The sequence below is a fragment of the Papaver somniferum genome, chromosome 3 (assembly GCF_003573695.1).
Source record: "Papaver somniferum cultivar HN1 chromosome 3, ASM357369v1, whole genome shotgun sequence".
NCBI classification, from domain to species: Eukaryota; Viridiplantae; Streptophyta; class Magnoliopsida; order Ranunculales; family Papaveraceae; genus Papaver; species Papaver somniferum.
Window position 1 is genome coordinate 55,105,955 of NC_039360.1, and position 10,471 is coordinate 55,116,425.

General features: G+C 42.4%; 1 protein-coding gene across 1 annotated transcript; it reads right to left on the bottom strand.

Moving 5' to 3' along the window:
• On the bottom strand, window positions 1-462 carry LOC113359466. Its single transcript, XM_026603091.1, has one exon. The coding sequence runs from the start codon at window positions 460-462 to the stop codon at window positions 1-3; it is 462 nt and encodes a 153-aa protein (XP_026458876.1).
• Window positions 463-10,471: the final 10,009 nt, after the last annotated feature.

Sequence of the window (10,471 nt, forward strand, 5' to 3'; positions counted from 1 at the left end):
TCAAAAGCTGATAGAGTCAAGTTTACCAACAACCTTAATCCATCGGTTTTTAATAATCCATGGGACCTGTCCTTGTGCAAACTCAGCTATAACAGTTTCAGAGTCAGAGTTCAGTATAATATGATGTAGATTCCATTCAACAGCTAATTCAGCAGCACAGAGTAAAGCATAGGCCTCAGCAATATAGTTTGTTGCAATTCTAATGCCACCAGTAAGAGTGCCAAGTACCCGACAAATATGATATCTGAAAACTACCCCAAAACCAGCTGCTCCTGAATTACCAATTGAGCCACCATCACAGCAAAACATTATGACACCAATAGCTGGGGGAGTCCAATGGCAAATGCTAATTTTTTGAAATTTGCTGCTTCTTGGCCCAAGATTCAAGAAGGAGATCACCTGCAAATCATAATTTTGATTCCATTTGTGTCCCTTCATTCTTAAGCCACCTTCAAGCACCATCTTTTTAATTTTACTTTTGAATAGTTGAGCATTGGGCTTGACTTCATCAAAAAATCTTCTGTTATTTTGAAGCCAAAGTTCCTTTAAGACATATCAACTAGAAGTAATCCACACTTCTTTGACTAGGGGACTTTTATTACTTGCATTCTTCCATATGTCTTTGAAATCTTGAGGAGGAGCCAAGTAAAATACTACACACAGCCAATTCCAAATTTCTTAGCTAAATTTACATTCCCACAGGAGATGGTTCATGTTGTCTTGTTCTTCTTTACATATACAACATCTAGATGCTATTTCATAACCATTTTTAATCAGGACAATGTCATCAACATAGAGTTCATGTATAATTTTCCATACATTACTGGAAGTGCTTGGATGTAAAAAATAATTGCATATATATTTTGGCCAATGTAGCACAGACTCTTTACTCCTTATTTTGGTGATTGCAGTTGAAGTAGTGAAAGATCCTTTTAAATCACATCTCCAAATACTTTCATCCCTGATACCTCCCACTTCAGGCATTTTTAAATTTATAAAGTACTGCTGAATTTGATGAGGAAGGTGCCATGCACCCTCCCTGAGAAGATCAGACAACTTTAGCTTCATATTTTCTTTAACAAAAGGAATGTATCCAATTTTTTCAATCAATGGAGATTCACCAAACCAGATGTCAAACCATACTGATATTTCCTGACCATTTCCAATACCCCATCTGACATCTTCTTTTAAGAAAACCCAAGCCCATTTCAACCCAGTCCAGACAGTGGACAATTGCCAGTTACTGCTCTATTGTGAGAATTTATCTTGAAATTTTGCCTTGATAAACAGAGCCCACTCTTCTTTAACTTGATGATTTTCCACATCATTTTTATTAGTAGAGCTTTGTCGGTTACCTTCATCCTATGAATCCCCAATCCCCCTTCATTATATGGAGAGCATACCTTTTTCTAAGAAAGGATAATATACTTCCTTGTTTCTCCATCACCAGACCAAAGGAAGTTTCTAATTATCTTCTCACAAATTTTTATTACTGATGCAGGCCATTTATACACAGCCATATTATATATGGGAATGCTGCAGAGCACTGACTTTATAAGAATTAACCTTTCTTGAAATGATAATAGCTTCCCCTTCCATGTAGCCAGCTTTTTCTATATCATTTCTACCATGGGCCAAATAGTGTCAATTTTAACTCTACCAGAATGAAGTATAACTCCTAGATATTTATCTGGAAACTTACTGAGTTCCATTTATATGAAATCCTTAATCTGATTTTTCTTCACCTCTGAAGTGCCATCAATAAATAATTTGCTTTTTATTCTATTAATAACTTGGCCTGAGTTTTTTTGATAGTCTTCTAAAAGTTTTAAGAGACATTCTATGTTCTTCTTAGCACCATTGCAGAAAATAAATACATCATTAGCAAAGAACAAGTGGGTTGGAGAGATACCTTTTCTTGTAATCTTTAGATTTAATGAACCATTTTGGATTAGTTGAGACAGTCTTCTACTAAGAACATCCTCCATGGGAACAAATAATATTGGGGATAAGGGATCCCCTTGTCTCAATCCCCTTCCAACAGAGAAGAGGCCTTGGGGTCCACCATTGAGCATTACTGATATCTTGGCAGATTTAAGAAGTATATGAATCCATTTACACCAAGATTTTGAGAAACCATATTTACTAAGAACTTGAAAAAGGAAATCACAGCTAACTGAATCATAGGCTTGAGATATATCCATCTTAAGAGACACATTTCCACACCTTCTTTTTTTCTTCATTTCATTAACTAATTCAGAAGCTAGCATTATTTTCTCTTGAATACATCTTCCTTTTATATATGAAACTTGTTGAGGAGATATAAGTTTTGACATTAGAGAACTCATTCTTGTTGTTATAATCTTTGTAAATATTTTAAAACTCACATTACTCAATCCAATTGGTCTGAACTGATTAGGACTTTTAGCACCTTTTGTCTTAGGAATAAGAATGAGAAAATTAGAATTTAGACCTTTTGTAATGAATCTTATTCTACAACAGAATTGCACAGCCTTAACCATATCTTGATGAATAATTTCCCAGCTGTTGATGGTGGTTTTTAGTTCAGGGCTAAATTTGTAAAACCCTGCATTTAATGTGCCGTCACTCTGCAAAGAAACGGAGCCATGTGAAAGTGATGAGTGTTCAACCTCTTCACTGGAACATTTATTGAGCACTCAATATATATATATATATGAAATTTATCCAGAATGGTGCATGTATCAACAATCCCAGATATCCTGTAAATTTGGCGTCTTGCATATATTATTCAATTAACATAAGTTTCTTTGAATGCTTTCTTTTCTATGTTCCCCGGCTGAACCCTTAATATTGATATGGCATGACAATTTGTGTTCACTCGCAGCAGAGTAGCACGAATTTCCAAGTATCAAGGCTAAGGTCCTTGCATAAAGTATTCAGTCAGAGAACATACTGCTCTCTGGCAATGAACTTGAAGAACTCTGTGTCAGTACACAAAACTCAATCAATTTTGTGATAATTCACAAAATTCAGATATTACCCTGATTAATTTGCAAAAATTAGGGTTTTGCGCCTTGCGCAATATATTAGACCTTGCTTGTCGAAATTAAGCCTAGACGAACTAGGTAATTAATCCGCCATGGATTAGTAGGTACAAAATCCTACCCAAAAACAGAAAATAAGAAGTAGAAGAGCCGTAGAATAGGAACATCAGTGAAGGGAGGCGTGGACATGCCTTAGGCCAGCCGGTGCCACTTTCCATTAGCCACGCCCCACGCTACCTAACCGGCCATATTTCCCTCGACCAATCAGGTCCCTTAAACCCGCCACACAAACACATAAGTTGTGGCTGGGCCCATACTTGACGGCCATATTTCCCATCCACCAATCAGGTCGCTTTAAACTTGCCACACCTACACCAGAAGTGTGGCCACGCCCGTGTTTTGGTCGACCCTCTTCGACCAATCAGGTTGCTCAAAACCTGCCACAATATCAAAAAAGAGATGTAAAAAATTGGCTTCCCAAAAGTTGCGCCAATGCGCTAACTAACATGCCAAACGTGCACGCCCAACATGCCAGACGTGCCACTTTGCCACAAAAGCATGCCGAACGAGGCAACATACCATAAATAGTGCACTTACGTGCCAACCCATCTTATGTACGTGGCCAACGCCATAACAGACTTCAATGTGGTTATCCTAACCAGAAACACGACCCCGCATGGTCGAAACCCTAATTTCCAGTCGTGGTGCAAATTATGCAACTTCGGGCCCACAACATGCCACGAGCCGTGTGAGACCCAGGAAACCCTAAAAAATACGTCATATCATAGCCACCCGTGGTAATCTTTACTCCTCTGGCCGTTTCCACATGATGGCTTGGCTATGGATCCTTTGGCGTGACTATGACACCATTTGCACAAAACACCGATACGCCACGACCACGGCCACATGCCGCATGTACTAATTAGGGTTTTGGCATGCCAAACCCTAATTTAGGCAAAGTTGCTACGCTAACCAAGCCAAATAACGTTTCCCAGAGCATTGGGATTGACATGGAAACATGGCTAATGTTGCCGGAGCCATATTTGGGTCTAACACCAATATTCCAAAATAGTTGCCACGGCTACGCCACTGGAATGCCACTATGCTATGGCTACGCCATGCGACACTTTGCCATACAACAGGATGTGGCCATAATCAATGGCCATCCTTTCTCATAAGCTACAATCTCAGCCGTCCAAATTCGCCATGGAATTGACAGGCCTGTGGAAAGTTTTAGGAGGCCAGCCAAGGAAAGCCTAATAGCATCACATGCTATTTTCCTACGACAAGTCTCTTGACTTTGACTTGCCACACGTAGCAATCTTCTACACGTTTTTTCACAAAACACTCGAGACATCAAACATGTCACAAGCTGGGGGATGCTCATCAGGGTGTTGGTCTGGCGGTTTACAGCGTGCGACGTGCAAAACGTCCATCATAAGAAAGTGTCAGGAAAAACAGGGTGGTTAGTGGAGGCAAGAAGTAGTGGTTGTAAACAAACCCGCTTCCTTCATAGTGGAGGCGTGGTTTCTGGAAGCTACACATTACTCTACTCTTCCATCACTCAACCACTCCCACTTCCTACGAGAGTGTATTCGATTATGACTTGTATAAATAGGTTTTACCTATTTCCATCGAACGACAAGTTTTGGTGAGAACAACAACACAGTATCCAGAAAACACTAAAGAACTGATAGCTTACATTCAGCAAGACAGTTCCACATTCTGATACAAGTCATAAAATAGCCACACCTTCAGAATTAACCATTCTGGTCTCAACACCTTTTTCACTTCCCTCCCTAAGACCAACCCTTCTCCTTCACTTTGTGATCGAAGCAAGCCTGGAACGACCATTTCTTTGTTTAGGCTAGGATTGTACATATTGATCTCTCGAATCTAAAGTACTCCCGTGCAGTGCATTTGTTTTAGGTTTAGACTCGTTTCTCATCCAGACAGCCAAATTTACCAAAACCAGCAGAAACAGTTTTTACCCACAAACAATTGGCGACCACAGTGGGAGATTAATCTCTCGGTTGCAATATCAGTTTTTAATTTTCAATTTCATTTTTCCAATTCCAATTTCAAAATGGTAGAGCTTAGATCCGGATCAACAACAATCCCTGATGCCACCAGCGCTGAGAATGTCCTTGGTATTAACGTTCCTTCCAGCGACATCAATTTACCACCTGTCAGCATGACCAACACCACCAGCGGCGCAGGAAGTGTTTCCTCAAGCATTACACCCTCGATCACCAGATCCAGAGCCGTTGCCGCCACCCCCAATATTTCTTCAAGCATGACGCCCCCAGTTGTCACTAGAGCCGCCGCTACTCCACCATCGGGACGATAGACTGGAAGAACCAGAGGAGGCCAACCCCCTATTACCATTGCCGATTTGATGGAAAGGCATGAAGTTCTTCCTAAAGCTCAGACAGACATGGCTTCAACTCAAAAGGAGGTACTTACTTTTCTCAAGACGTTAACGGAGCGCCTACCGCATGAACCACACCTACTAGGGCCGATGAATAGCACTTTTAATACTCCTGGCGCCACCACCGCAGCAGAGCGCACCCTCGCAGATGAAGAGACCCGTCCGTTGGAAAGGAATCAGCCATCCAATTTCATCACGCGTGAAGATTTGGAACGACTTCTCCGAAATCGAGACAGAGAAAACCCGGTAGACATGCACCAAAATCAACCTCCATATCCTCCTGATTTGCAAAGAGTTCCTTTTCCGAGGGGATATTCTTCTCCTCAATTTTCCTTGTATGACGACACTGTCAATGTACGGGAGCATATCTCTCGGTTTCTAGAATCCTTGGGTGAACACGAGTACAATCATGTCCTCCGTTTCAAAGAATTTTCAAAGTCACTTACTGGGAGGGCGTACACTTGGTACAACAACATTGCACCAAACAACATATCCAACTGGCGTGAGATGGTCGCAACCTTCTACAAGAAGTATTTCTTTGTGTCTGAGCAAATTACCTTTTCAGATTTAGGAAGGATGTTCCAGCGAAACAATGAACATCCGAATGATTATGTCAAGAGATACATAATCCAGGCGTAGGATTGTCACGACCCAAACGTAACTGAACAACAATTGGTGGACTCTTGCATCAATGGCATGGTCCCCGTTTATCGCGCCTTACTGTAGAATCTACGCTTCCAGACTTTCTATGAACTTCACGAAGCTGTTAAGAGGTCGACCACAACAGCACCAACATTGTTGGAAAGAACCAAGCCAACCAGAGGTGAAGATGCACGCGAAACTCGAGGAAACAGACGCCTCATCAATAAGAAATATAACACCGACCCCTCTGTAAACGTGGTGAGTGTAGGAGGAAAACGGAAAGTTCCAGCAGCAAAACAACATCCCAAACGTGCGGCACCAGCACATCATACGGCTCCACCTCGGAAGGTTACGGTTAAAGCTCCTGCGCAACACCAGGAAACTGAAGAAGCTTCCCTAGATTTCCCGTTCTCAATCGAAGAAGTAATTGAACTCTTGGAATCATGGATTCAAGATGATGCCATCAAGCTGCCTCCCATCAGGCGCCCACCTACTGAATAGAAAATGGCAAATCCCAAGTACTGTCGTTACCACAGATTCGTCCATCACCCGACCAATGAATGCAATAGGATAAAACGCATTTTCTAGGAAAAGGTGGAGGCAGTAGAATTTCAATTGGGCAATGAGGGAGTTCACATAGATCCTCTTACAGTCAGGAGCTGCATGCTCTCTGGGGACTCTGTTCACAAAACCGTGCAGTCCATGATGCCGCGTGTGTGCGAAATCCTATATTTCTCCAAGGCGCAGCGTCAAGACATATTTACAGCCCTCAATCGTGTTGTGTTGGGCAAGCGACTCTTTGCTGCTGATGAAGCCACTCTGAAGTCCCAACCTCTCCCAAGAAGCGTTGTTGGAAAGTGCAACTGGGGGTTGCTGACCACGGCTCACGTAAAGAATGCTGCATTCGATGGCACGCTGATTGACGCGGCCTCCGACTTCAATATTGTTACCGTCAAGACTCTGAGAGCTGCATGAATTTCAAAACAGGAGGCTACCCTTTCCACGATTGTGGTCAAAAACCTGGAAGGAGAAGCAATAGACGCGTATGGCTACATCAACCTTGAAGTTAAGGTGGGAAACGCTCTAACACATGGCATTCAGAAATTATGACATAATTCTGGGGCGCTCATGGGTACATGGCAATAAAGCAAAATTAGGAGTATCCCCTCTGTCGGTGTCAATACCCGAGAGAATTTCCAACAAGCCATCCAACCCTGAAGGTGACATGTTGCCGTATCAACAGCTTACCAATATAACTCAATTACCTGGAGAAAGCCCGTCGACGTTCATCCGGAGATTCCGAATGCAAGTAAGTCTTATTGAACAACCCTTTCTGCACCCATTCACTTCTCCTCTAGGCCAGGCATGGGGACTCGGTCCAGTTATCAACCCGGGTGTCACTAAGAGATGTGAATGGGACGCTGGGCCTTTTAAGTGTTTCATCAAAAATTTGGAGGTTGTCTTAGTCGAGGATGATAAACCCAAGAATCAAGCAGCCGCGCAACATCAAAACCCGTTCCAAGTTGGAGATACGGTAGTAAAAGTTTTCGCTCAGCCTCCTTCGTCCAACTAAAAAGACGAACCATACTTAGTAGCAGAAGTTATGTTGGGAGGTTACTGCAATCTCATCAATGCCGACAAGTTAGAAGGTGTAGTAATACACGCTCAGTGGCTCAAACCCTTTTAAGATTAAAAATGTCACGTCGCCTCTTACCTCTTCTTAGTATGTCCTTCAGCAGTTTCCCTTTTCCTGCAATATTTGTAATTCCTCCAAAATGATTGCACTGCTTGTATTCATAATTAGGGTTTCTATTTTAATTAAAAGTATCTTTATTTCGAAATAAGTTTTCCTGAATCATCTCAAAAGGAGTGGTACCCAGCAAATCCAAACTCCAACAAAGTCATTACCCCATCAATTAAAACCAAAAAAAATCAAATCCTACAAAAATATATCTTGTTCGAAAGAAAAATACCGAGGAAGGGAATATGCAAGGAAGAAGATGTCAAGTGGCGGCGCGGACACCTCCCTTCAAGAACGTCTGGCTTCAACTTTTTCCTACGACGTATTTACCAACTTGTGGCGGCTCACGCTTCTACATACCCAAGCGGCATGTCATGTCCTGTGTAATTTGCAAGGGAAAATCCAATAAGAGGTTGGTTAAATCCTTAATTATTGCTATTGTTCTTCCCTTATTTTTGAGTTACTGTTGCCAATGACATACGAGGCGTTTCTATGGAAGTAGTTGGAGAATGGGACACCTGTTAGCATTATTGCTGCGCTATTTGTGTGATTTGGCTTCCCGCCTGCTGAATCGCTCTGAAAGAATGGAAGAACCTGTTTTTCGCAAAATGAGTTTGGGATTCTTTCGGGAGATTTTATTCATTCATAAAATTAAAAATATGAAATTATCAAAGCAGCATGAATGAAAGAATATTACTGACATGGCTCCAGTCACGTGAACAAAAAAAACCCTGAAATATCAAACATCCACAAGTTATGAAAAGATTGTTCTTCTACAGAAAGAAATAATGGAACGGAAAGCTAGTTGTCAACGCCAATGCCGAGGTCAATGGTGTCTCCATTAGAGTTCTCTCAAACACTCGCTCCAGTACCCTCTCCAACAGCAGGCATCCTCTCCGGAAGGCATTTCGGCAGCAGCCTCAGCGCCATCTCCAAAGCCTTTTCCAGCGCCATCTCCAAAGCCTGCTCCAGCGCCATCTCCAAAGCCTGTTCCAGCACCATCTTCAAAATTTTCCCTAGCAGCCTCTCCAACGGCCCCATCGTTTGCTTCATTGTCCTCTCCAGTAGTCGCTTCAGTGCATCCTCGACGATCGCTTCAACCTCTCCAACAGTAGTTTCGGCATTCTGGGCTGCACCGACATCCTTCTCAACAACTGCTCCAACAGCCTCTCGAGGATACTCCGGTTCGTCAACATCAGAGTCGAGAATTACGATACAGTCATGAACAAGGTAATTGAACTTGCTCTCGCCTGGAGGTTTCTTAGGCTCGATCCTTCGCCGCTTCAGTCGAGCAGTAAATCTTTCAGCCCTGACACTGGATTTATGAGATGCTTCACCACACTGAGACTTGACACGATGGGACGCTTCATCATGCCTCCACTTTTCCTCCATGTCAACCGAATCCATGAAAGCTTGAGCACGCGTTCGAACAAGACGTAGGTGAGCGAGAGGCATACCTTGTATGATCCGACCAGCCTCACGAAACAACAGAGTCGATTTTGTTCAATACTTCCTCATATGCAGAAACCCTGGGTTTGTCGAATTCAAAGCTTCTCTTCGAAGAGTCGGAAAGATAATCGTTACCAGGAGTTCCCATCATGTACTGCAAAAGGCATTACGTTTACATCAATAACCTACACGATAAAAAGAGGCAAAAGAGGAGCTGCGAGAGAGGATATGAAACAATACCTGTAAAGAAGATGAATACAATTCTATGGTGATCTATATGAAAGAAAATGCTCAGAGTGGTCTTTTATATCACGCAGATCGATGACACCTGGGAAAGGAAAAATCTTTTGCCTGTCGTATATGAAGGCTCTGGATACGGGATATCAACTGGATTAGATACTTATCTATATGGAATAATTGGCTCACATGGGTTACTGACTGAGGGAAGTTCGCCGTTATAGAAGCAAAGCCAATGGAACAAGGAATAAGAGCAGCCGAGCCAGAAGTACACTAACGCTCCAAGCGCTAGTTCCCCATAGCCGAGCCAATTCCAAGCACCAACGTTCCATGATGCTAATCCCCGTAGCCAAACCAACCCCAAGAACCATCATCACCGCTCCATGGCCAAAGTCGTGGCGCCAGTATCAATGGTCCATGGCCGAACTTGCAATGCCAGCAACAGCACTCAGTGACCAAAGTTGCAGCGCCAACAACAGCACCTTGTGGCCGAGCTGGAAATATACCAAGCCGCCAACACAAGGATCACAGACTACTCATGCCTCATGCCAAAGGTTAGTCGAATTTTCTTGGCAATCTCTTTGTGTCTTGCCCTTTCGATTTTACCCTTGTCTGTCACCATCTCATGCTTACCTCGCAACAATGCCACTGTTACGAGCTAAGCAGGGGACTTAATGTTGATGGTGGTTTTTAGTTCAGGGATAAATTTGTAAAACCCTGCATTTAATGTGCCGTCACTCTGCAAAGAAACGGAGCCATGTGAAAGTGACGAGTGTTCAACCTCTTCACTGGCACATTTATTGAGCAACTCAATATATATATATATATATATGAAATTTGTCCAGAATGGTACATGTAGCAACAATCCCAGATATCCTGTAAATTTGGCGCCTTTCCTATATTATTCAATTAAAATAAGTTTCTTTGAATGCTTTCTTTGCTATG